A 26,684-nucleotide genomic window follows, 5' to 3' on the forward strand; every position below is an offset into this window, starting at 1 on the left:
TATCGGAGGTTATTTTTGCACGATGCTAATAACATTTCAGCTAATGTTAAAGTTCTGGGTGCCCATATTGTACTGTTCGCAATAACAGCAGTGCTCACTTTAATGAGAAGGTTTGAGCGAAAAGAGAACAGTAGTAGAAAAATAAAACAAAGTTGGATATGGACGACCCAGCACTTACCAGGTAATAGCAATAATAATAGTTAATTGCTAATAATTAACAATATATACTTTTTTTTAAATTTGTAACAGCCAGGCAATCGCAGAGCTTATGCGCGAATTCCCAAGCAACAACGGCAAGGCTTCCTACGAACCACAAGAGCGCAAAATTAATCCACTGGGCAAACCAAACAAAAAGTTTTTGGGGCGAACAATAAACAATGCACTGTGGCACAACAAGCGGGCAATTGAGCGCACGCAGGCGAGCTGCCAGCAAAAGCTTCAGGAATTAGACGACAGATACGAGAGGCGCAAAACAAATGCCTTCTACAGCCGTAATAAGAAGGAAGAATCATGCAGAAGAAGGGAGCGTAAAAGTCGGTCCAGGAAGAAATTGAGAAAGCGACACAAAAGCAGAAGCTCATCTAGGGAATCGCGAAGTCGCAGCCGAAGCCACAAAAGGAAACACAAGAAAAAGCACAGTAAATTTAAGCGTAGACAACGAAGAAGAAGAAGCACCAGCAGCAGCAGCAGCAGTGAAGCAGCGCCGCCAGCGAACACAGCTGACGAGTTAACAGTGCCGAGACCCGAGTACTACGTACATTCAAATAATTTGGCGCTAGCAATGGCTATGGCCTACAGTCAAACGTTGTTCGCGCACCAAACGCCAGCTAATAAACCACACTCACCCGCTTCGCCTTCCAGTGATATAATCAGGGAGCTGATGTCGGATGAGGAAACGATGAAACAGGAAATCCAGTCGGATACGCTATCCGTTGCATCATCAAGTGAAGAAGTTCCCGAAATTGTCACAATTGATGTGAGTTCGCAGGATGAGCGATCTGTTGGCAGCTCAGCTGGAACTGACAATGAAAGTGACGCTAGCAGCTGCAGCTCCATAGCTCTGGTAGACAGCGGCAGCGATGAATTGTCATCTAATAATGGCAGTGATATAGAAATAATTGAGTGTGATACAGAGCCAAAAGAAGAACAGAATCAATTACCAGTGGAGTCCACGCAACAGGCAGATCCGGAGGCAGCGTTGTCTGCCCCAGCAACCACGGTGGATTTGACTGACGATTAGCATAATTAGTTAGAGCAAACTAAAAAAGGGACCATTATTTTTACAAGTCTGTTAGAAAAATGTTATGTTAACAGTTTATGTTAATAAAAACAGTTAATAACGTGAGAGTGCTCTAGCATATGTCTGTATGTACACATACATTTCAACAAACTTTAGTATAAACAAACAAGTGTGCATGCATATCAAACTGGGGCAATCGACAGTGGTGAATCGTGCCCGTCGTTTATCCTGAGGAGTGCAAAGCGTTGTTAAAAAAACGAAAAGAAAATAAACAGTGCTCTCGTACGTGTTGTTTTTTTTTTGGCTATTTGCCTTGCATATAACGGCACTATTAAGGGCAGTAGATAATTCTCTCTTTGCGAGGTCAATTGCTTGCTGCCCGCTGTAAACAAAATTTCGCCTTGCTTTTGATGCATAATACATGTGTGTGTATATCTGCAAGTATTTGTGCATTGAAAGAAGCATAACAGAGAAGTGAACGGACTCGAGTTATGGAATTGCCGGCTATTTCATCAAATTTAAAAAATAATATCGGTAATATATATGTATACATATATATATGTAAATGCTATGTACGTACACTTCCACGCATGCATGAAGATTTGAACTTAATCACGCACTTACGGACATTTAGAAATATTTATGTATATATACTATAAATAACTATTATTTATGTATGTATGCGCGTTATTTTGTATTTTTAATAATATTTGAATATTTATTCCCTTGAAGAGTTTATTAAAACTGTGCCACGAAATATGCAATGCATTGATTGAGGAGTCGCAGACTTCATAAAGTATCTACATGGACATAAAGTATCTATATACATACATGTATCTACATATATGTAGTTTCTTGTTAAGGGCAACAAGCTGAATTGATGTTTTACCCTGTATGTAATTTGTCTATCAGGATAAGTTAAGTATTCACTTTGGCTGGAGGCAGTATATATGGCGGAATCAAGCGGATTGACTCACTATCTCGTTAGGAACAACATAAATATATTTGACAATGAGTTCTTCAAGAAAAATCCCAAGACTTTCGGAGCCTGCAAATCAGTATGAAGGTACGTAAATATGTTTAATTCACCACAATACAATTCAATATACGAGCAGTTTTAAGATTTTAAGATTAAGACAATAATAACAATTAAAGTACATTATAAATAAACATTTCTTAAAATATTTTGTAGAAGAAGATAAAGAGTACGATGGGCGCGTGCAAATTGACGATTTGAAGGGTAAGCTCAGGATATAAACACTCTTTAGGAAAATTATAAATAAACATTTCTTAAATAAATCCAGATATAGAGTTTCATAGATGCGAGCAGATTGAAGATTTCAAGGGTAAGCTTAGATAGAAACCTTCATAAAGAATAATATAATTTATAAGCAAAAACAACTTAAATTTTCTAGAAAAAATAGACTCAATCACGAACACGCTCTGTGAGCAAAAGGGCATGATGTGCTACGCAGACGAGGAGTCGCTTCATCTGACCTTTCCCCTTAAATCGCACGAGGACCTGGCCGTAGCCGATATGGCAATTCAAAATGGAAGCCAACTAGTTTACGTAAGTTACAGGAACCCAACTAAACACTTATTGTCATCATTTTCTAATGAAAACATATAAAAACAAGCTTTCAAAGAACTCCTTGCACCAATAAAATTCATTAATATATATGTATTACAATCATTTTAATCTGTACCAATTTTACAGATAAAAGCGTTGAAAAGATTAATCTATCCAAATGGCATTCTCAAGCAGTTTAAAGATATAATATCGGATGAGCTGGCGAACGAGTATAACGTGGATGGGTTCCATGGCCAAAAATGCCTTAAGAACTATCAACATTTTTATGATGCGCTCTTAAGTAAATATGCAATATAACTAAATCATTATATATTTGTCCATAATATAACTAAACGTTTATGTTACAGGCTCAACTGACGAAGACAATGCCGAGGAACTGATCCGAAAGGCGGTGCACTTGGCAAAGAAACGACAATCGAAAAGAAATTTGTTGAAGCAGGCGCATAATATTTTATAAAAATTTAAAAAAATTGTTAACTTATATTTAACATTGTATGCATATGTATCGGTGTATGCGACATCCCATTCCGCCGTTCAAGAAAAGATAACATGAATATTTGTGGTTGAACCACAGGCCTGGTTAATGCCTTTTAAACTGGAGACTACGGAACACCGAGGAATTTTAAAATACCAAACTGATGACACCCACTTATAGAATTAGAAGTACTCGAGTACCAACCGGTAAAGCATCTGCGTCAACAGATGCAAATCACAGTCAAGTGCATCCGTGTCCCCCAGAATGTTGTCCTGAGAAGTCGGACGTTTCTTTAGGACTTTGGCATACCAAAAGTCATAGAGCAAATCAACCGACCAACAAGTCGGAGCATGCCAACCCGTTGCCTTGGTCCGCTTTGGGGAGCAACGCCAAGGACTGAAGCATTTCCGCACGAGTTATAATTGCAGCTACTTTCCATGTTTACTTGTTATAGAAACTTGACTACAACATTTTTATCTAAAATGTTTTCTATGTTCCATTTGATGTCATTAATTAAAGTTGAAAATATTATAAAATGGAATATGATGTATCAAAATAAAATGATAATTGTTATGTTTCACATAATACATTAGAGCAAAGGGTATCACGTGATGTTTGGTACATTGGAGGATAACAATTAATCCTCGCAAGCACTTATTTTAAATTTATATAAACGGTTGACATCGGATTAATAAATCATATAGCTGACATTGGATGGATTGGCAGGAAATTGGATTATTTCTTATTTCAAGACAAATTTTCTGTCGTTTTAATAACTAACAAGAAGCTTTTTTCATTATATCGTGAAATTACTTGCGTGACTCGTAAAATTCAAATGTAGAAAAAGAGTTATATATAGTTTATAGCAAAGCTGAGGTATCTTTGCAGAAAGAGTATAATTGACAACAGGTTTCCCTCTTTGACTCTCTCTCTCTCTCTCAGTCGCGCTCTCGTTCGTTCTCATGAGCGATCTGTCAAATGACACTATCTCTTGTCACTTTGCGACCAGCTGATTTTCTATTTACAATTAAACAGCGCATTTTCACACGAACAGCGTTCAATAACCAGTTTGATTTCGTTTAAAGAAACAAATCGGAGTTTATATAATGCTTGGCAGCTTAAGAAAGAAGCTAAGCAATGCAATCCAGGAGGGCATTGTTATATCGGAGAGCATACAGGAACAGTATCGCCAACGTGTCAGCAACAGTGGCATCAGTCAGACAAGTGCGGCCACAACACCCTCGTCGCCGCTGGACTTGAACGAAAGCTTCTTTTCCAGCCGCAGCAGCGCGCAGTCGCTGAGTGGCCAATTGACTGATGGTGTGCCCACACAGCTCAACGTGGCTGCGGGCTGCAATCTGTTGGCCAAGTACGAGGATGACTGGCAGCAAATTCATGCCGCTAACGAGGCGAACGCTGGCCACGCGGCAAGCGTGGCCACACAAATTACGGGCGTGCTGCAGCGTGCCAGCGAACAGCGTACCACAATAAATGAGCTCAACAGTTGTCTGGCGGGCTTGCCCGCATTGGTGGCCAAGCTGCAGCACAGTGCTGAGACGCTGGGATCTTTGGAGGAGTTGGGCCGGCAGCTGGAACTGGAGCTGGAAAAGCTGGAGAATCTGTGCGAGGAATGCGAACTGCAGGAATTCGTACTGGAGCAGCAGTTTCAGCTGTCCAAGCATAAGCAAAAGAAGCTTGATGAACTGGAGCAATATAGGCAAAAGATTGCAGCACAGCATCATCAAAAGATGCAAAGCCACGAACAGCAGCTGAGACAGCTGCAAAAGGAGCGTCAGGCGGTATTCGACGATGCATTCCGAGGGGATCTAGAAGAGTATAAGCAGCGCGGACAACTGCCAAGTATGTTTCTCAGCACGTTCAAAAGTAAGAAGCATTTACATTAATGTTCTTTTCATTTGCAGAAATACAAACAAAAGCAAACAAATTGACTTTAGAAGAAGTCGTTCTGGAGCAAAACGATGTGGACTCTACGGATGCCCTTGAGCAATTTCTTAACGGTTAATATTGGCGCACTTTTGAGCATTCACACTTGTGCCTTTTGTGCAATACAATATGAAATTGTGCCTTTTGTTCAAACTTAGTCTATAGAAAATGCAATTGTAAATATATTTCACATTACCAGATAAGTTGTCCATGTATTTAAATAGGGATTATTCTAAAAATATTTCCTTTTCACTAATAAAGTCATAGTCGCAACTTCAACGGTAAAAAATAGATGCATTGCTTTTCCATTTAACTTAACCAACTCTGTTAAAGTTTACGCGGCAGTAATCGGCTGTAACGTACGCTGTAATCGATTTTTGCTGTAAAATACAAGCCTAAGTTCTGTTACGAGAATTCAACGAATTATTTGAATTTAATTCAGTGAAGTATAATAAAAAAATTGCATCAAATGAGTTTTTAAAAAGATCTTTGAAGAGTTTTAAACTAATCGAATAGTAAACAAAAAATGTGCATAAAAGCGTTTTCTGTGAAATTTCCAGAGTTGCGGATTACCCGGCAAATCTTTGACCCTCATTTCCATCAAGGGATGAATTTTTCGAAAAATGATAGCACAGATCTGTGAATATGAAACCGATCAGATGGTAGACAAGAAAGATACATATAACCGTTTTTCGAAATGTTTCTACACTGTAGCTTACAGTAATCATTTCCGCTTCCTAGATCTTACGATTTGAATTGATCACCGAGCATCACCTATACTCAATATGCCAAAAGACAGAGCCGTAACAAACTTCTCTTTTTGTTTAAATCCTTAAAACTATTGTCAATTTAAATTGATTTATGATTAATTTATAATCGATGGTCGCAAAGTCTTACTATCGATAAACGTAAACTCATACAAGATTTACGTCAGGGCTACCGTTCAATGTTCTGCGATGATATGCCGTAATATATACAAAAAACATTGAAAACATCGCCGCATCGGCATCGGCATCAAAATATCGATATCATTGATGCCAAGACCTGTCCTGTAGGCTTGTAAATTGTATCAATATATAAATGGTAAATATTAAATGTGTGTGCACATTCTAATTAAACAAACTGCTAAGCAGTGTATTTAAAACAATAAGTGATTCAAAGCGCACTGAACATTGTGCGAACCGAGCCAGTCTTGCATTTGGCGACGTAAAAAGACGAGCACGCGCAGGCTGCCGTCTGCTGCTGGCATATCAGCTGCTGCTGACTGTGGTTGAGATGGGGAAACGACCACGATACCGATACCACATCCATGCCCAGTTCTTGGCCAATCTGCTGCCGGTGTTTTCAACATGAAAGTGTTTTCTACAAATTCGTATACGCACGAAATTCGATTCAGTGCAAAATACATGCAAACATACACGTCTATTTGTAAATGTGTATAAACAGAATTATAAAGTGCGCATAGATGCATTACGCATAATTTACCGATACGTATACATACGTATAGAAAAATACATATATAACTACTTACATGTATACATATGCATGGAGTGTATGTGTATGTGTGCATGTCTTCGGTGTCCTGTGCATCCCGTATAATTTCTCAGCTGTGGCATTATCTCAGTAGAAGGGCGAGGGACTTTTTGCCGGGTATTGTATATTTTGCTCAACAGCTTTTGACCAGGACACACCTTTCCGACTGACTGAGAATAAATAAATAGGAAATTGTTCAAATATATAGTCGACTCTGCTAAATTAAATATACATACGTAATTTGAACATACATAAATTTGTTGTCTTATAACTTTCATTTACGTATTGCAGCTACATATGTAAGTCAATGTTGCCGTGATATGATGTTTCAATGAATGCGTTGCGCTGAGGGACAGTGGTGAGTGCAAATAAATGATAGACAGTAATTTATGTTTAATAAATAATAGTTTACTTTCTTGCGATCCACAGCTGCAAATTCGTGTAATAAATATAGTTATATAAGCCAAAGCCAAATTTTGCCGATTTTACTTTGGTAAGACAGGCCAACTTTTGCAATCAGATCACACAAGTCATGCCACGAGGTAAACGTCGAGCTCCAGAAATCGGTGACAATATGGATGGCCAATCAAAAAGAGCACGCACCAGCTACACAAGCATTGCAACACAGCAGAGCAGCAGGTGAGCCAAAAACACTATCCAAAGAAATCACGGTTGACACACAAAGTTGGCCATATAAGTACATATATATAAAGAGGCTTGTCTTGGCCGTTAGAGCTAGGTGTCCAAAATTTGACTGTAGTAAGTTTTCATAAAAATACAAGTTAAGACAGGGTTTTGACAATTTCACACGCAAGTGCGGAAATCAGTTATAAACGATTTCCCTGCTTAGCATCCGATCGTCTTCTCTGATATTCCAGCTTATGAATGAAAAATGTTTATATTGAGTTTGATCGCGTTCAAAATCATTTCATAGAAAAATGCTGGAAAAATCGTTATTGTGTAAAATCAAGCCAAAGGTCGAAAAATTTAACTGATGCATGAAACTGATTTTTGTTTATGGAAAATCAAACCAATTCCAACTCCATCAGTTTGCACATATATCCAATACATATATATCCATATATCCACCCGAAGCCAACATATTTATTTTTACTGCATATACTGACAAATCGATACAATCGATACATTAATAAAGGAATTAAAGATAGAGATAAAACCTAGTACTCCAAAACCGGTCCGCAATGCCTAATTAGAAGGTTCTCGAACTGCAGCAAATAGATTCACATAATAAGACTTACCTCGTTAAACAGGTTTTTCAGGGCGTAAATAATAATCTTACGAGCTCTATGCCCTATCTGCAGGGGTATTCAATCTGCGGCGTTCTCTAGATAGCAGTTATTTCTTTTTTTCAGCTCTTAGAATCTGCTGCAAATATAGGATTTGATAACCGATATATATCTAGATTTCGGAACCAAAGAAAGCTATCGAAATAATAAAATAATCTGGATAAAATATGAGCGAACTTACATTCACATCATATACTCTACTACTTTATGGGAACGGAGATGTATCCTTATTTCTTCCTTATAAACTTTTCATCAGTTTTAACTCGAAACTTGAATGTAAACGGCTTCCTTTCAAGCTGTAGATTCTAACATCGTCTCTCACCTGTGAATGTTTATAAATTTATTAGTTATTTAGTTGGAAAAAAGAAGAAACCTTTATAAAACTCCATTTCCTATAGGAACACTATAATACATGTGAATCTCACTCATCTCAATATGCAAAAAGTATAGTAAATCACGTTTTCTACGTTTATGATCCAGGTTTCGGTTCGAGATATCTTGAAAAATAACCAATAATCCGATTTCTGTCTGACCGTTCCTCATACATATATGTCTGTCCCTCGCAATTTCGACATATGTATAGCCTGCGGCAAAAATAATCTGTGCTAAATTTAGTCAACACGGTCTTTAGCCTAGTACAGACGGACATGGCTTTAACCAATCACCCCGATGTAATTACGTTGATTTTGGGGGTTGGAGATGCCTCCTTTAATGCATTATGCATGTCAAAATTAACGGCCCTCTGTCAATTTCACAATTCGTCGTTAACAAGTCAAATTGGCCTAGTCAGGAGTGCCCTATTATACCCTGACCTCAACTCTAACCTGTCGATACAAGCAATTTAACTTACATTAGATACATACATGTCTAAAAGCACGCATGCCACGAGCTTCGCTGTTTTCACTGTGGCTGCGTTGCCTCCCCCCTTAACATCAAATGCTTTCTTGAGTAGATTCGGTGTTTATAGTCCGATCGTTATGAAGTTTCAAGTATCAAAATTTGCTAACAAATATGTGTAAACACCAAAGCATAAGGCTCTACTAGAGTAATCCCAAAAGCTATATATACATATGTTTAGAATCCGAATCTTGTAGCTCTTGTAAGCCCCAAGATATGGTAAAAAATCAGGATGTCATTATCGATTCTTATTGATCTCGTGAAAACGTGGTGAAATGTCGATGATTTCAAATAAGCTCGAACTTTGGCTGCACTACAAGGACCTGTATAGAATATATTAAGTCTCCTTATAGCTTTTATACGTCATACCCCTTTTTGCACATTTTATGCCTTAGCGTTGATATAGTAGTCCAATATGGTACGGCTTTGCCCGATATGTGAGCAGAACAGCTAGCTAATGCGGAATATATCTACTTGATCAGTGCGAACAGCCAAGTTGATGCAGCCAAGTCCGTTTTTCTGTTTATATATAATCTAGTCTCAGTACAACATACAAATTATAATTATAAATTATAAGTTGGATCAATTTATGTTAATTATAGATGGAATTTATGGGATCTATATGATATAGTATGATATGACATATTATCATATATGATATAGTATCATATAGTTCCCATGATAAGTCCGATAAACAAGTCCTTCTACGAACAACATATATTGATGCGACATATGTGAGACCTAAGTCTTATAGCATTCTCTTTGGTAGACGCTCAACCGTTAATTGAAACATTATTTATTTAGAATTGATTTATTAGTTCGCTTAAATATTTTTTGATCTTAAATGAAAAGAGGTGCATTTAAATTGAAATGAATTTGAGGAGTATTATGGACTTAGTAAATAAGTTAAAGAAGAGGTTTTTGAACAAAAAAATTAACGATCGATACGATTCGAAAGTGACAATACATAATTTTAGATATATGCTTATGTGTATTAGAGATGCAATGCGATTACATTAATTTGATTTGTTGCATGAAAAAAATGGTTATTAGTAATTATTATACCCTGTACCCATTTAATGGGTTTGCAGAAGAGTTTATTTATTTCATGCAAATGCATTTATCAGGCGGATGAATGGTTTCTTTGGTTCTACAAAAGCTTTGTTTTACTATATCGTCTATCTGTCAATCTTTTACTTTGAATTCGAGCTGTCATTTAGTCGGCATTTTAAGATAAATCTTTATTTTTGGCACACATAAAGTTTGTACCCTCATCTCTTGCTAAAATTGCATTATTTATTCATTAACAATTTTATTGATCAAGGCTGAGGGAATGAATGTGTGATGTGTTGATATATATATTTAGTATTTGCGTACAGGACATCTTTCTATTTCGACTAGGGAACTCTGACCAGGCTTCGTTTGGCTAGTGCTTAAATTTATCTTGTCAGTTTTATATATTTCAAAATTGAATTTTACATATCGGGCAACTTTTTATATTGTGTATACACCTCTAACAAATACACAAAATGCTTTTGAATTTAACGTTTTAAATGTAGATAGTTTTGGTTTTTTTTTTTTTTTTGATTAGTTGTGTAAATATATACTCGCATATATTTAAAAATGTATATTAATGTATTTATAATATGTTTAATAATTAACATTTTAATTATATTAACTATATGGAAGACATTTGCAATTCTCATATATGTATGTATATGTATTTCTTTAATAGGTGTTTGTTCATTCCTTTGTAACAGTTATATTTCTGTGAATCTCGCTCACAATTTCGTTTAGGTTTGAAAACGTAATTTTATATTCATTATTTAAATACCTCAATACTGATATGCAACAAATAACGGTACAAAGATATGATTTGAAAGTAATTGACAAACGAAAAAAATATGCCGGTACATAAATATTCTGTTTACTCCATCGAACCATATTGAACCTTCTTGACTTTGAAATACCTGCAAAGATATGAATTAGTTAATTGAAAGCTATTTGCATTTAAAAATTTGATATTCAAAAAACGATCAGCATACCGATTGAATCGGTTATTTTGAAGCGAATCAATCTGGCAGCATTTGCATTGTTTGTTTGTTCCAATTGGAATTGGCTTGGCCGATAGTTGTGAACGGGTTTACTTACCGCCAACCGCCGTAGCCGGAAATGGTCAAGAGCACCGCAATGGCCAGCGCAGTGCCAACGGCCAGAGGTGCCGTCTCGTCGCGATAGGAGCCGGTGGCACTACAGTGGAACGAGGGGCCCCACTTGCCGCTCTCCTTGAACATGAAGCTCTGCATGTGCAGGTCGCGCAGGTAGAGGCGTGCAATATGGCCAGACTGGTCGCCGGAATCGTGGGGTGCATACAATATGACGGTCTGCTCCTTGTCACAGAGATAGGACTTGCCCACGGGCGTTGGAAAGTACATGGGCGTCTGCGCTGGCGAGGTTAGCTTCACATTCAAATTGGGACGGTCGGGATGTTCGAATAGGGAATTCGATGACGAGTATGTCAGCTCAAAGAGGTTGATGTACCAGCCTTCGCCACCCGACGACTGTGTGTGTGGGAGCATGCAGAGCAGAAATGAACTTTAGTGTTAACCTCTGACCTTATTCGCCAGCTGACGCAACCATCCACCAAAAGGAAGCAACCACAGCCAGTTACCTTTTTGAATGTCATCGACAGCGTAAATCCCTTGAAGTCCATGGTCAATATTTCCAAATTGGATTCGACGCATTCACCGCTCAGCTGCGGACTGTCCGGCATATACAGATCGGCCTCGACATCCTCGTTCAGCTTGTTTCGATACCGAATACTTATCAACCCGTCCACCTGCATCAGAATGCAGGTGATGCCGTTTGTGGCATTGAAGCGATAAATCGAAGTAGTCGCATCATGGTTCATCGAGGATGCCTGCAACAGCAACAATTGACACTAGAAGTGAACTGCAAGGGATCGGATCAGACAGAGCTAGCACTTACTGATGGCGACTTGGTAGAGTATTTGGAGACCCTCGGCGTTTTCGTTGTAAAGGCGCTCAGCTGAAGTCCATCAGCGCTGTCCGCTACGAAAAAGAAGGTGTTCAGCTTAAATGGTTTTTTTCTTCTTACGAGTCAGTGTGTCAGCATTGTGATGTCCTCCGTGCTATTGATTTTTTGCCACCCCACCCCTTTGCGTCAGTCGGGCCATCCCTTAGGCAACGGGGTGCTTTGGGAACTTACCAAGTAACGCCAGCAGCATGCAACAGACAATTTTGAATACACATCTCTTGGCATAGTTTAAATGAACGTTATTCCCATGAAACGCAAGCATTTTTCTTCTGTTTATTAACTAATGCTTTGATTTGAATTTTTACGTAGTAATCCTTGCTTCGAGGGCAATAACGACGTGTGTCTCGCTTGAAGTCCTGCGCACAACTGCGCCCTGAACTCGTTGTAATGTCACACACCATTCGGCTCCTATCTGACGATTCTCGACTTTCGACTCTCGACTCGACATATTTTGACACGAATTTCATTGAACTCTCGCTTTCAGTTGACATTCCAGCGCGCAGTCGCCTGAACTCTGTTTAAAACGTCCGTTAAGTATGTCGGGCACCGAAAACTGAACAGTGATGGGCATTTTTATTCGTACAACAGTCGAATAAGAGACTTTTTAATATATATTTATTATAAGGGAATATTATTTCTGATGGAATGCAGAAAGAACCAATATAGCCTTTTCATATTGGTCATGAAGTCGCAAAATAGATTCACTTATTTTAATTATTCAATTTCTTGCATTTCAAGTGTCGTGAAGCATTAAAAAGATAGCAAAACTAGAACGGCTTAACTCTGTCATGAAAAGAGAGGAGATATAACAGGCGATCTACAAGCCAATCAAATCTTTGTATTCTAGATCAGTATAAACTGTGAAATGCATATGAGCGGCTGCCTCGCTTTCCTCCTTCTTTGAATACCATACTCAAGATCTAAGCTCTCTAAATGTAACTTTCTTGAAACTCTATAGCGTTCTTATATCACGCAGGCAGCAGTATGTGTGTATGTCAGAAACTAAGCTTTTGTATAAACAACTTTTTGGTTTTCAAGACTTTTCGACTAAATTTGGCAATTTGATTTCTGAGATTATCGGAGATAAGTCAACATTATCGTTGGTTGACTGAATGTTTTTGTGTTGGTCACTGTCAAATGTATGGTCTATACGGAAGTAGGAATCCCATCCTTGCCCCAAAAATGAAACACCTGACATATATCTACAAGCTTTTTGAAGAATGTAATGTATTGTTATTATGTAATAAGTAAAGTTCAAGCTATCTCCCAGTTGCACACGCAAGCTACAAACTATTTTCTTTAAGGGTATAAAGTTTCTCAATTACCCTCAATTTCATATGTCATGAATATCAGTAAGATATTCAAATGACATTATTATGCTTAATATTTAAACTTTCATGTCCGATAGCGCATGTATATATAATACTAGACTATACAAAATATGCATATTTATTAATGGCATCCGTTTGCCGCCCCGTTTTTGTCAGTGTCACAACTGTATCTGTAAAGGTGGCCGTCATTTCGTATATGTATGCTCACTTCGAATTGTCTTGGGCTCTTGGCATTGGCATCCCTGTTGAGTTGACTATTGCTATTTTTAGGTGGCAAACACTCAAAAACAAAAACATTGAATAATACGTCAACAGCGGGGCGAATGCTCAGGCAAAAAAATTAGTTAGTTAAATAAAATCACAAAAATATATGTGGTTTAATGTTATATGGCTAAGTGCGTTAAATATTGTGTGTAAAATGCAACAATAAAATATGTCACATTTAACGAAACATATTTGTTGATTATTTTCCTAGACGCCATATCAGAGCAGAAGATGGCTTTAGCCAGAAACGCTGTCTCGCCTGGTTCCATGAATACACCACGCCTGATGAGCCCGAGACGCTGGGTGAGTATTACCTTTCGTGTTGTTAATAAGTATCTTAAATTGCAACCTGTTAATGCGGAGCAACTGCAATTTGTTATAGGTCCCGATGGCATGGAGAAATTCTGTGAAGATATTGGCGTTGAGCCCGAGAATATTGTGATGCTTGTGCTCGCCTACAAAATGGGCGCTACGCAGATGGGTTTCTTCAGTCAGCAGGAGTGGTTAAAGGGTCTCACAGATCTTGAATGTGATTCGACAGCGAAAATGGTTGTGAAATTGGACTATCTGCGCAGCATACTCAACGATCCCAACTCGTTCAAGAGTATATATCGATATGCCTATGACTTTGCCAAGGTAAGCACTAACTAACTATATTTTTGATTGTGTATTCACACTAAGTTGACTTTTATTGTGCAGGATTCGGATCAGCGAAGCATGGATATTGTGACGGCTAAGGCGATGCTGCAGCTGCTTCTGGGCAAGCATTGGACATTGTATCCACAATTTGCACAATTCCTAGAACAGTCCAAGTACAAGGTTATCAATAAGGATCAATGGTGCAACATACTCGAGTTCTCGCGCACCATCTGTATTGATTTATCAAACTACGATATTGATGGCGCCTGTAAGTAGCTGCCGCCGCGTTTATGAAACAAATAAAAAGATTCAACCACATCCATTTCAGGGCCCGTTATGCTGGACGAGTTTGTGGAGTGGCTGCGTTTGCAACGTGGCTTAGTCATTGTCAGTTCGGGATCCAGCTGAGAGTGCCTGGATCGCATACTTCTAGTTAAACTTTAGAAATTCAGTAGTGTCCACCAGGAGACCAGCGGAAGACACACCCATACGAACTCACACAGAGCCCCCATTACACGCGCTAACTCAACACACACAAACATACGTACACCACGAAAGAGACACAAGGCACTTGAGACTGCGTAAAACTGGCAAAACAAACCAACTATAAAACTACACTATTGATATATATATATTAATATATTTAATGTAATAATTTAATTGTAAACAACATTTAAAAACAAACTGCATAAAGTGTTACTTTTAAGGCATCACCGATACAACAAATGGGCAACAGTTTTAAGACAAAGGAACTTCTCAATCCTCGAAATAGCAGCTAAACCCTGAAAACCCCAACAGCAGCAGAAAGATAAACCACGAACAGTAAAATAATATAATAAGACAAACTTATTATGAATAGATGTAAAAATCGCATAGTCCAAACTAGTAAGAGAAAATCTTAAATTTTGAGCTAGTGAAACCACTAAACAAAGTAAAAAAAAAAAATGCGAATAAACTAGAATGCGATTAGGCTTGTGTGACACGATATATTGATTGTTCTCAAATTTTCATTCCATTTCAAATGTTAGGCATAGCTAGGTACCCAAAGTCCTTAACTACTAGAAAGCTATGGCTTGAGATTTTAAAAAAGGCGGGTACTCCTGGCGAATAAGGTGACACTTTTTTATTCGCGGGTATGCTAAAAATGTGACGCATGTATAGCAAAATGTTATTAATATAGAGGTCTTTTCCACAACTGGTTACTATGGTATTCGGCTAGAACAAGATTACAGTCGTAATCTAGTCTGCATCGTTATTCATAAGTAGACATCCCATCTACCAACGCCTACAGATAATATATAAAGCATGCTTATTTTGAAAAACTGTTCAATTTATATTAATAAAACAGGTTCAACCTTTTCCCAAGCATGGTGTTGCCAGATTAATCAGTATATTGCCTGAGCGTGAGACCAGCTGTTTCAAGATTTGGTATTATCTTTGGAGTTGTAGATAGACTTGTTATTTGGTAAATCGTACATTTTGATTTATCAAGGTACAAAATGTAGTAGCTAATGAGTATATAGCTTACACTAATGTAAATTTGTATAAATCTGAATTTATTTAATTATTCTGGTTGAGAACACTTAAATTCAAATTTCAACGTCAACATGTGCGTTTTTTAATTATTTTTCAGCACTGTTAAAGCAGGGCTGCCTAAAATGTGTTATCGTTTGTGATGTAGTGACGCTGACGAACTACTCAAACTGGCATTCAAATAAAATAAACTGTTTCGGCGCGTTCTCCGCTTTGTGCCTGTGATTCGTGTTGCTCTGGGTCTTGTGCGTTCAGAACATTGTTGGTGTCGATTTGTTAACATATTTTAAAATATATTTGATATACCATTTGCGTGCCGTGCACAGTTATTTGATGAGCTTGGTGAGAAAATAAAGGAAGCAACAAGGCGAGCAAAAATAAAAAACTTCATCTAAACGAGCCAAACCAAGAAAGACATACCAAGAAAAATGGCCGCAAAGCCTGAGGACAAGAGTACGGATATACCCGATCGTCTGTTTGACTCGAATAATCGCAAGACCTACAAGCGTATGCGCTTTTTTGGCAAGGTAAGTCTTAACCATGTTGGTTCTGTATAGTGAATTGGAGGATCTTGCCACGGCTGGGCGCAGATTTATGCAGCTGCTCAGTCGCCTTGCTTGGACATTTAATTCCTGTTGTTGTTTTCGCGGTATGCAGTTATGTGTGTATGTGTGAGGGACTGTGTAGTTGTGCATGTGTGTGTGTGTAAGGGAGCGCACGCACTAGTAGTGTTGCCAAACACGCTAAAACAACCAGTTGGTTCTTTTGGCGCGTACAACTCACAAATGTATGTATGTATGCATGTATGTACATGCATTTATGTATGAATATTATACATTTATTTACATATGTGCATTCATGAGAAATTAAAAAAAAATCAAATAAAATTCTTTTCCCAGGGCGGCTTTGCCAAATGTTACGAGATTATCGATGTGGAAACAGACGATGTCTTTGCCGGCAAGATTGTGTCTAAGAAACTTATGATAAAGCACAACCAAAAAGAGAAGACGGCACAGGAAATAACCATACACCGCAGCCTTAATCATCCAAACATTGTCAAGTTTCACAGCTATTTTGAAGATGTGCAGAACATCTACATTGTGCTGGAGCTGTGCAAAAAGCGCGTTAGTATTCAAATATAGAAATATAAAGAAATATCTCGTCCAGAGGTACAGATTTATTAATCTATTCATGTTTTTGGTCTGCAGTCGATGATGGAGTTGCACAAACGCCGTAAAAGTATTACTGAGTTCGAAACCCGCTATTACATATACCAGATAATACAGGGTGTCAAGTATCTGCACGACAATCGCATTATTCACCGTGATCTTAAGCTGGGCAACCTGTTTCTGAATGACATGTTGCATGTGAAGATCGGAGATTTTGGACTGGCAACTCGTATTGAATACGAGGGCGAACGCAAGAAGACGCTCTGCGGCACTCCCAACTACATTGCACCAGAGATTCTGACCAAGAAGGGCCACTCCTTTGAAGTGGACATCTGGTCGATTGGCTGCGTCATGTACACACTGTTGGTCGGTCAGCCGCCATTCGAGACGAAAACATTGAAGGATACCTACTCGAAAATCAAGAAATGCGAGTATCGTGTGCCGAGCTACTTAAGAAAACCGGCGGCGGACATGGTCATTGCGATGTTGCAACCTAACCCGGAGAGTCGCCCCACAATTGGACAGCTCTTGAGCTTTGAGTTCCTTAAGGCTTCGCAGGTGCCTATGTTCTTGCCCAGCTCTTGCCTGACCATGGCACCACGTATTGGCATCAATGATACCATCGAGGATCCTAGTCAGCGTAAGCCGCTGACGGAAATTAACGGCCTGAGAGACGATACCCGTTTGGAATCGACTTTCTTGAAGAATAATTTACATGATGCCATCACTGCGTCGGCGCAGATGTGTCGCCACAACGAAGACTATCGTAGCGATATTGAGAGTTTGCATCAGCAGCTGACGAAGCTCATAAATGACAAGGTAAGTATGGGTATAGTACTTCCCTCCAGGCTAATGCTTAAAACTTTAACTAAAAACAATAATTTCTATTATTCCTGACAGCCACGTTTATTACAAGGCAATCTGGGTGATGAGAATACCGATCCAGCTGCCCAGCCGCTATTTTGGATATCGAAGTGGGTCGACTATAGCGACAAATACGGATTTGGCTATCAGCTGTGTGATGAGGGCATCGGAGTTATGTTCAATGACACCACAAAGCTCATTCTGCTTCCGAATCAAATAAACGTGCACTTTATTGATAAGGAGGGCAAAGAAACCTATATGACCACGACTGATTACTGCAAGACACTGGATAAAAAGATGAAGCTGCTGTCATATTTTAAGCGCTACATGACGGAGCATCTAGTAAAGGCAGGCGCTAATAATGTTACCGTTGAGAGCGATCAAATTTCGCGTATGCCCCATCTGCATTCCTGGTTCCGCACAACGTGTGCGGTAGTCATGCACCTAACCAACGGTTCTGTCCAGGTACGAGTTGAATAGCTGCAGACACTAGTCCAATTTTTTGATTATTTATTTCTTGCCTCGTTTAGCTTAATTTTTCGGATCATATGAAGATTATTTTATGCCCACGCATGAGCGCCATCACCTATATGGATCATGAGAAGAACTTCCGGACATACAGATTCTCAACTATTGCACAAAGTGGAGTTTCCAAGGATCTATATCAGAAGATACGTTACGCTCATGAGAAGCTGAGAAAAATGCTCGAGAAGATGTTTGTTTGAGCACAAGATGAGAATACTACAGCCGGCTGATTTCATTCATTATCGTAACGTTTATGTTTAGTTAAACCGAATTCATTAACTCTACATACAGCGCGCAGGCTTAGCTTAAGTAAATCTTCTCTTTGCTCCATAATTTTCCAAATTTTAGTTGCTGTTTAAATTTACCCGCTTGTTTATTGATTAAGTTAAAGATTCTTTTTTGTTTTCGGTTAGCTATTTCCGTTTGTAACATGTCAATCGCAAAAATTAGGCGACTCTCACACGCAATTATATATATGTTTCCATGTTTTAAAGATACAAATATACAATCTAATAAAGATTTTAACATTATCAGAATCATATAAAATGTTTTGATTTCCTAACGATTATTATCGACATTGCGATATCTTGCACAGAGGTACTTATTGGTTATCGATTCGAGTTATCGAAATGCGAATTCACCTGCATTTTTAAACAGCTGACAAGAGTGTTATTAATACGAAATAATTTTGTTGGTCTTAACTATTTATGCTTCGAAATGTTGTAAGTAATACTTATTTTTGGCTATATAAGATTCCTTTGCCTATCATATCAATGAAAAAAAATATTGGAATACATAGTTCAGTATATTCAGTTACATTCGGGAAAAATTATCGTATTTTAGGATAGAGCTTTGGTCACACTTTTGCATATTCGTATTGATTTTATTTTCAGAAAAGTCCAAGACAAAGTTGTGGGAAACATATTAAAAAGCCATCGAATAGTCATCTAAATGCAATTTGGTGAACAAAAAGGCCACAAGTGCAATTATGGGCGACAATGAGCAAAAGGCCCTTCAGCTTATGGCTGAGGCGGAAAAGAAGCTGACACAACAAAAGGGTTTTCTCGGCTCACTTTTTGGGTGAGTAATTTGTGTGCTAGCAACGAGTTTTACTATAACTGTTTTAAATGTTTAAGTCATCCGATAGATTCTCCTGTCAATATTCCAATCTCTTTCAGTAATTTCAAGCATGTACGCACATATACATATGAATATATAGTTATGTATATACATACATACATACATATTTTATTTACGTAGTTAAAGGGGAAAGTTGTAATGCATGCGCCATATATACATACGTCATATATACATATGTATTATTATGCATTTATAAGTTAAAGCTGAATATAAATACTAGAAAAAAATACCCTTTATAACTACGTATATATGCACTCCTTTAGTGGGCATTTTTAATGGAAAACTAACCTTTGGAAGAAGACCCTGAACGAACCCAAAGTTATTGCAAAAACAATTTTACACAAAAGTGATAAGCTAACAAAAAGGGGTTCAACTGATAAAGTTAATAAACATTCGTTGCAAGCTGAATAATGTAATTATTGTATAGCTTACCAATTGATTTGCGGTCTTCTTTTTGTTCATGGTGAAAAAATGTTAAATATCCCAATTACATCATTGCAGAGGCTCCAACAAGGTCGAGGATGCCATCGAATGTTATTCGCGAGCTGGCAACATGTTCAAAATGTCCAAGAACTGGACTAAGGCCGGCGAATGCTTCTGCGAGGCAGCCACGCTGCACGGACGCGCCGGCAGTCGCCACGATGCAGGCACCTGCTACGTGGACGCCTCCAACTGCTACAAGAAGGTGGACGTCGAGAGCGCAGTCAACTGTCTGATGAAGTCCATAGACATTTACACCGACATGGGACGCTTCACAATGGCAGCCAAGCACCATCAGAGCATTGCAGAGATGTATGAAACCGATCCGGCAACCCTGGTAAGAGACGACTTAACATTCCGATTCATGTTAAGTTTGCTCTATAAATATTTAAAATTTGCGTTCGTTCTCGTGTGAAGGCCAAGGCTGTACAGCACTATGAGCAGGCGGCAGATTATTTCAAGGGCGAGGAGTCGGTGAGCTCGGCCAACAAGTGCATGCTGAAGGTTGCCCAATACGCAGCCCAGCTGGAGGATTACGAAAAAGCAATATCGATATACGAGCAGGTCGCTGCCTCCTCGCTCGAGAGTTCGCTGCTCAAATACAGCGCCAAGGAGTACTTCTTTCGCGCCGCTCTTTGCCACCTGAGTGTTGATTTGTTGAATGCGCAACACGCAATCGAAAAGTATGCGCAACAATATCCGGCATTCCAAGATTCACGCGAGTTCAAGCTCATCAAGGTACGCGCTGCATGTTCGCTCTCCAATTGAGCTACATTTGTTTTATATATATACTCGCTTTTGTAGGTTTTGTGCGAGCATCTGGAGGAGCAGAATATTGAAGGCTTCACAGAGGCAGTCAAGGACTATGACAGCATCTCACGCTTGGATCAGTGGTACACAACAATATTGCTGAGAATTAAAAAGGCCGCAGACGAGGATCCCGACTTGCGATAAGGGCACAGTTCTATAAAAGCATAACAAATAAAAATCTATTAACGCATATGCAACTTATAAAATGCTTTTTCAGTTGAAAACAAGTAATTTAATATAACTACATATAACTACATATAATTAAAAACACACACAACGCAAATTAACTCAACTTAAACAAAAACTTTCCGATTTGCACCATTTGAAAAATGAAGCTAAACTAAACAAAGTGAAAGATTCGGAATTGGAAATGTTATTAGAATGTTATAATAGTTAAAACAAGTTTGTTTTTCTTTTTTTGCTTATTTTATTTAACTCGCAAAGGCAAACGATAATATTATTAGCAATATTAGTATCAATAATTTTATTATGTTGCAATAATGATATTATTATCAACACAAGTTAATCGAAATTGTTTAACGAGTCTAAGTTATTAAGTTGTTTGTTTGAAGTTGTTTAGGCGTATTTTGAGTTAGACAACAAATTGTCAATTGACGGCGATTGGAAATCTTACAATTTTGACATTTACTACAAACTATTTAAAAGTATCTTTTAATAAACTTAAGGGAAGAGATTTCGATGCGCCCGCATCAGAATTGAAAAATGATTGAAAAAATATATATATTATAATTAAACGAAGCATTCAAATCGTTAGTAGTTTTTGAATTTAAATTTCAAATCAAATTATAAGCATACAAATGAAAAACAAAAAAAAAAAAAACATTCTTAGTAAAAATAACATATATTCCAAAAAATTAATATGAGTATATATTAACGAAAGGTAAATTCCTTAGAATATTTTGAGGGTCGCAGTTAAATTCCATCTCAAAAAAAAAAATATTCAAATATTTGGTAAATACGAAATGTATGAAAACATAAATAAATGATTTAATAAATAAAAACTAATCCAATTTGAAACTGTAGTAGATGCTTAAGACGATTATTACATATATAGCTGCGGTATAACTATTTAACATTTACGATATATAAACTATCTTACGATATCAGCAGGCACGTGGCAGCTCTACCAATATGACTGCCCGGATACATACTTAATTGAAAACATTAAATACTATTTTATGTGAAAACTAACATCAATGTTAAAAAAAAAACCAAAAATATTGAACATGATTGGAAAGTAAAAAGCTTAAAAACAAACTAAATCCTTTGTTATCGTATCTCCCATATTATGGACGCGTTAAATAGATTCGATGTTTCTTGATAGAACTGGCGATTGGGATATTTTCAAACCGAGGTTTTTGTCAAACATATTTCAAAATGAAAATTAATACGGAGATATTCACGCAAGCGGATATTTTATGAACAAATGACCAATTGTTTCGTATTTTTCTCCATAACAAATCGATCGCTTTGGTACTTATAGACTTTTTTTTTTAGAAGATTCAAACTCTTGATTCTGACCAGGAAAATATATACATTATATGGTCGGAAGGGAAACATTTCGATGAGTTTTACCTTTTGTAACAAGATGAAATATCCTCTACTAGTATAAAAATATGCCATATTTAAGCAAAATTAGATATGCACTCTTAAGAAATTTTAAAATTTACTGGCAGAAATAATGCAAAGTAAAGACACACGCCTAATCATAATATAACAATAATCCGCAGGATGGCGCTTTTCAGATATAACAACATTAGTTTTGCTACAAACCATTTCAAATCAGCTGTTTTACCAGGGTGACCAGTTCAGCATAAGCCAATTTTTCGAATGGCCTGGTCCCATTATTTACCAAAATGAAATTGCGCCTAATGCAGATACAAAAATTGTTAGCTAAAGACCAGTGCTGCCAATTGTCGTAATAAAATATTAGCTGAATCCAATGTTGAAAATAACTTAAAACATCTGTAATAAATGAAAACTGTCTAAAAACATAACTAAAATAATTTCGCGTAAAAATAACTCAACGAAAAACGAGCTAATTATGAATTGTTCACCTTGAAATTCGATTGAGGCAAAGTATTCATTGGAACCAAAAATGTGGAGCCCCTTTTAATTTGAAAAAAAAATTATTATTATAGCTAAACTAACCATTGTCCTCGGGATACAGAGCTATATCTTTAAATCATTAAGGTCTATATTCCTGATATGTATGCAAAGCCCAATCGACAGGCCCGTTTATCTGCATGTCTGTTTGTAAGTAGAATTCAGTTATAAAGCTACTCATCTCTTTGTTTCAGACAGTTAATAAAATACGAAATCGGTCGGAATGAGCATACAGCAGCAATAAGATTGGTCTAAAATTAAGTTCTTGTATTAATATTTTTAACTTCTTTATAATATCTCTACCTCATTTGGATTTATATGCTTGGGTACTATCTCTATGAAATTAATTGGTCGAATTATGAGTTTATGTGTGAAATATTTTTGATTTTTATGATATGAAGAGTAGAATAAATGTATAAAATTCCTTGGCCCCATCAGGTATATACATATTGTTTGGGACAGCATCAAAGTCAGAGGCGATCTAGTCAGGTCCGTCAGTCTGTCGTCTTTTAGAGCTAAAGATTTTTTGTTGTAGCTTTCGAATTCAATGGATAATGCTTTTGAGTATACCCTAGCTACCAAGTAGGTTAAAATATATACTTTCGATTAAACAGCATAAGAATATTTGCATGCCTTCCCGCAATGCATTATAAAAGATCAGTGTTAATTATTCGAGGTTCAACCTCAGGATACTAGAATAGGGATCCAATATCAAGGATAGACTATAAGCAGTATAGTTGTCATATGACTAGCAATGAGAAGAGGAAGCACATGTGCTATGCCATGTATATTTTGTTTACATATTACAGGGCATCTCCAAGTTGGGCCCTATTTCTTGTTATATTCAGATTGGATGGTATATGTCTGAAGAGTTCTTCCGAGAGTCAAGCCAAAGAGCTTAAAGGCAATATTTCAATAAACAAGAAGACTTCTCGCCTGTTGTAAGCTCTTACTGAACAGGGTATTGCGCAGTCGGTTGGACCCGACTCGCGTTCAGCTAGAATTATGTGCTTGTCAATGCATTTACCATTGAAATAAATATAAAATTTGTAAGTTATTGATTTAAATTTAGAAGCGGAATAATAAGTTGTTTTGCTCGGATTGTCGCAGTTGTCCTCCGGCTAAGTGGACATAAAGACAATTAGGAGCTTTCTTTGGCATTTCACTTAAATTGCAAATGTAAAGTAAACCATAATTAAAACATTTGTCGGCTGCAAACGTGGGCAACCAGAGCAAATTGTGAATTACACGCTCGCTTAACCACCGGGCCACCCCAGCTCGGCACAATTGGGCAAGATGTAGTATACCCGTTTTGCCCAGTGGTTGCTTGCAACATCAAATTGTAATTACAATTTTCCCTGACACTCCAGCAATGACGAAGAAGAAGAAGCGTGTGGCATGGTGTCCGCCTTCGCATTTGGCGAGGCGAGCGCGTGCTAAAAAACGCTCTCCACGCCGAGCCGTTGCCTATCCGTGTCACTAAGTGAGGGCTACGTGACAATTTCTTGTTACGCGAATCTCTCCCCATCGCCGGGGCACACCCCCCGGACGGCGTAAAAAACGTATCGCCCCTCGTGGTCGGTTTTTTCCAACCCGAAAATCGTACCAACATGTGGTAACCCGTAATTTGCGCTAAGGGAGTTATCAATATGATTGCCATTCGGTCTGGCCAATGGATATGTTTATTTAATGTACCTTATGGTTAATATGCAAAGCAGTGTATAGAACAGTCGGACTAATATGCACGACGGGCTAACGGGCAGGGGTATATAAACTATAAAATAATGACCTTACACTTATCTGGAATTCAAGCCCGACTGCCCGTCCTAATGGTTAATATGCAAAACAGGGTATCAAACAGTCGGACAAATATGCGCGACAGGCACACGATTCAAGCACGAGTAGGGGTATATTTATGCTAGAGCCTTACACTTGTCCGGAACTCAAGCCCGAATACTCGTACCTATTGGCTAATATGCAAAACAGGGTATACAATAGTCGGACAAATATAAAATTATGTGATCTATTTATCAACTATTACTAGAGCCTTACACTTGTCTGGAACTCAAGCCCGAGTATTAGTACCTTATGGTTAATATGCAAAACAGGGTATAAAACAGTCTAATAAATATAAAATGATGGGATCTACTTAACTATTACTAGAGCCTTACACTTGTCTGGAACTCAAGCACGAATACTCGTTGTTCAGTTGCCAGGCTCAGTTGGACTTAGGGTAATCTTTCGGATCAGTGCCAAATATTGTGACAAGCCTTTTGAATTTTTGAATCCCTTAATTTGCCTTGTACTCGTTTTGTATCAATTTAAAATTGGCTATTTGTCAAATAAAGCGTGGTGAGGCGAAACAACGGCAACAAGAGAAAACACTTTTAAATTTCGAACACAAATTGTCAGATCAAAAGACAACAAATTGAAAATTACCATCTGTCAAAATTCACGTGATTCCACGCAATCGGCCCCGGGAAACTTCTCTCCCATTTGGCTAATCCATTCGGCAACAATGTGGCATATTTGTGTGGAACGAAGATAATTGTGTACACATACGAACGATACTTGGGTTTGTGTTTGCCTGTAATTTTCCTGGTGCACTTGTCAAGTGTTGGCATACCGACTCGGCCAGGGCTCTCATTAAAAAATACCCCTTCACTAGCCACTCCGGGAATTGTGGGTCGTGTAAGCCACGAGACGAGGGTGGCCTGGCTAAGTAATTGTGAATGTTACCTTTGGCCTTAAAAAGCACACTGACGAGGGCTGCTGTTGGCATTTGAAACGTTTATACCCCCAATTAGGCCTGGGCCCGCTTTTCGATTTTGCGTCTTTCAGCTTGAGATTCCTTCAACTTTATTTCAAATTCAATCAATTCTTCGATGCCCAATATATTTACAATTCAATTTGTTACTCATCGAAATTTATGCGTAAATCCAAATTATGAATCTTGGCTACGTAAACATTGCTGTTTACGTTTATTTTGAATGAATTGATGTTTTTTATTTTTACAAGAAATGGGGCTTACATGAAATCTTTTGCTAGAAGTAGATATGCCAAATTAAATTGGAAAAATCTCTTTGTTGTCTAATGTTTTTTTTTAAATATTATTCCATTTCAATAGAAGAGTTGCATTTATCTGAATTCGTATAGACATCAAATGATAGATCATATTATCATAGAACTCTAGCTTTTACTCTTTGTATAGCGAAGTTCTATCAAAGCAAATCTTTCGATAACTCAGACGTAAATCTTGTGTGATGAGAATGAAATGCTGCCCTTTTCTAAAGTCGCACGTATTTATATAAAATTTATTTATGCATATTTTCAAATAGAAATGAAATCTTATTGAAACAAATTTCACAAAAAAAAAAAAAACTCTTACTTTTACTTTTTTTTATTTTGGTTATAGCATATTACATATTTGGGTAGGTTGCCTACTCTGTATATCGATGGAGGATTTAGATATTTGTATAAACTATTTATCTTGCACTTGCACCCGAATTTGGTTGTGGGATTAGCCCAATAATAATGAACCGCACAGCTCTATTGGCTTTCCCATGAAATGGCAATATTTAGTGAAGTGCGTAATCCTCCTCTCCAGCTCAGTTCGTATTGCTGGCCTGTAATTGTGCGGGCAATAAAAGAGCAATTGTTGCTGGGCATGAAATTCAAATACAAACAAAATGAACAATATCCATTCATGAACCTGTCAATCTCCAATTGAATTGTGATTGTCTGCATATAAACCCGGA

General features: G+C 37.7%; 7 protein-coding genes across 10 annotated transcripts; 6 read left to right on the plus strand and 1 right to left on the minus strand.

The window, feature by feature from the left end:
* The first annotated feature begins 121 nt into the window (after nt 1-121).
* On the plus strand, nt 122-1,580 carry LOC115770434 (pre-mRNA-splicing factor 38B). Of its 2 annotated transcripts, none has more exons than XM_030715704.1 (2): nt 122-181; nt 250-1,578. In XM_030715704.1, the coding sequence occupies exons 1-2, from the start codon at nt 159-161 to the stop codon at nt 1,238-1,240; spliced, it is 1,014 nt and encodes a 337-aa protein (XP_030571564.1). In that variant the 5' UTR covers nt 122-158; the 3' UTR covers nt 1,241-1,578. The 2 variants fall into 2 exon arrangements, with proteins under 2 accessions (XP_030571564.1, XP_030571565.1); XM_030715705.1 differs by having other exon boundaries at nt 148-181; nt 254-1,580.
* A 647-nt stretch (nt 1,581-2,227) lies between these two features.
* Nucleotides 2,228-3,868, plus strand: LOC115770435. The gene is made up of 6 exons (XM_030715706.1): nt 2,228-2,306; nt 2,433-2,480; nt 2,545-2,586; nt 2,656-2,810; nt 2,958-3,111; nt 3,179-3,868. Exons 1-6 carry the CDS (start codon nt 2,252-2,254, stop codon nt 3,286-3,288), a joined length of 564 nt encoding a protein of 187 aa, XP_030571566.1. The 5' UTR covers nt 2,228-2,251; the 3' UTR covers nt 3,289-3,868.
* Nucleotides 3,869-4,058: 190 nt separating this feature from the next.
* On the plus strand, nt 4,059-5,482 carry LOC115770174 (dysbindin protein homolog). The gene is made up of 2 exons (XM_030715334.1): nt 4,059-5,166; nt 5,229-5,482. The coding sequence occupies exons 1-2, from the start codon at nt 4,413-4,415 to the stop codon at nt 5,327-5,329; spliced, it is 855 nt and encodes a 284-aa protein (XP_030571194.1). The 5' UTR covers nt 4,059-4,412; the 3' UTR covers nt 5,330-5,482.
* An 832-nt stretch (nt 5,483-6,314) lies between these two features.
* Nucleotides 6,315-15,177, plus strand: LOC115770277 (DCN1-like protein 4). Of its 3 annotated transcripts, XM_030715503.1 has the most exons (7): nt 6,315-6,333; nt 7,075-7,141; nt 7,213-7,422; nt 13,851-13,942; nt 14,022-14,275; nt 14,339-14,546; nt 14,607-15,173. In XM_030715503.1, the coding sequence occupies exons 3-7, from the start codon at nt 7,316-7,318 to the stop codon at nt 14,684-14,686; spliced, it is 741 nt and encodes a 246-aa protein (XP_030571363.1). In that variant the 5' UTR covers nt 6,315-6,333; nt 7,075-7,141; nt 7,213-7,315; the 3' UTR covers nt 14,687-15,173. The 3 variants fall into 3 exon arrangements, with proteins under 3 accessions (XP_030571363.1, XP_030571362.1, XP_030571364.1); XM_030715502.1 differs by lacking the exon at nt 6,315-6,333 and having other exon boundaries at nt 7,036-7,141; XM_030715504.1 differs by lacking the exons at nt 6,315-6,333; nt 7,075-7,141; nt 7,213-7,422 and adding an exon at nt 13,685-13,770 and having other exon boundaries at nt 14,607-15,177.
* On the minus strand, nt 10,671-12,443 carry LOC115770276 (lysosome-associated membrane glycoprotein 5). The gene is made up of 5 exons (XM_030715500.1): nt 12,216-12,443; nt 11,976-12,058; nt 11,659-11,907; nt 11,139-11,548; nt 10,671-10,957 (listed from the first exon to the last, which is right to left on the minus strand). Exons 1-5 carry the CDS (start codon nt 12,304-12,306, stop codon nt 10,915-10,917), a joined length of 876 nt encoding a protein of 291 aa, XP_030571360.1. The 5' UTR covers nt 12,307-12,443; the 3' UTR covers nt 10,671-10,914.
* Nucleotides 15,178-15,911: 734 nt separating the features above from the next.
* LOC115770428 (serine/threonine-protein kinase polo) lies at nt 15,912-18,877 on the plus strand. Its single transcript, XM_030715696.1, has 5 exons — nt 15,912-16,338; nt 16,711-16,935; nt 17,020-17,799; nt 17,881-18,309; nt 18,375-18,877. The coding sequence occupies exons 1-5, from the start codon at nt 16,240-16,242 to the stop codon at nt 18,567-18,569; spliced, it is 1,728 nt and encodes a 575-aa protein (XP_030571556.1). The 5' UTR covers nt 15,912-16,239; the 3' UTR covers nt 18,570-18,877.
* Nucleotides 18,878-19,209: 332 nt separating this feature from the next.
* Nucleotides 19,210-21,041, plus strand: LOC115770292 (alpha-soluble NSF attachment protein). The gene is made up of 4 exons (XM_030715527.1): nt 19,210-19,449; nt 20,011-20,326; nt 20,407-20,727; nt 20,794-21,041. The coding sequence occupies exons 1-4, from the start codon at nt 19,358-19,360 to the stop codon at nt 20,941-20,943; spliced, it is 879 nt and encodes a 292-aa protein (XP_030571387.1). The 5' UTR covers nt 19,210-19,357; the 3' UTR covers nt 20,944-21,041.
* Nucleotides 21,042-26,684: the final 5,643 nt, after the last annotated feature.

Source organism: Drosophila novamexicana, unplaced genomic scaffold (genome assembly GCF_003285875.2).
Source record: "Drosophila novamexicana strain 15010-1031.04,08,12 unplaced genomic scaffold, DnovRS2.1 tig00004555-arrow-pilon, whole genome shotgun sequence".
Taxonomy (NCBI): Eukaryota; Metazoa; Arthropoda; class Insecta; order Diptera; family Drosophilidae; genus Drosophila; species Drosophila novamexicana.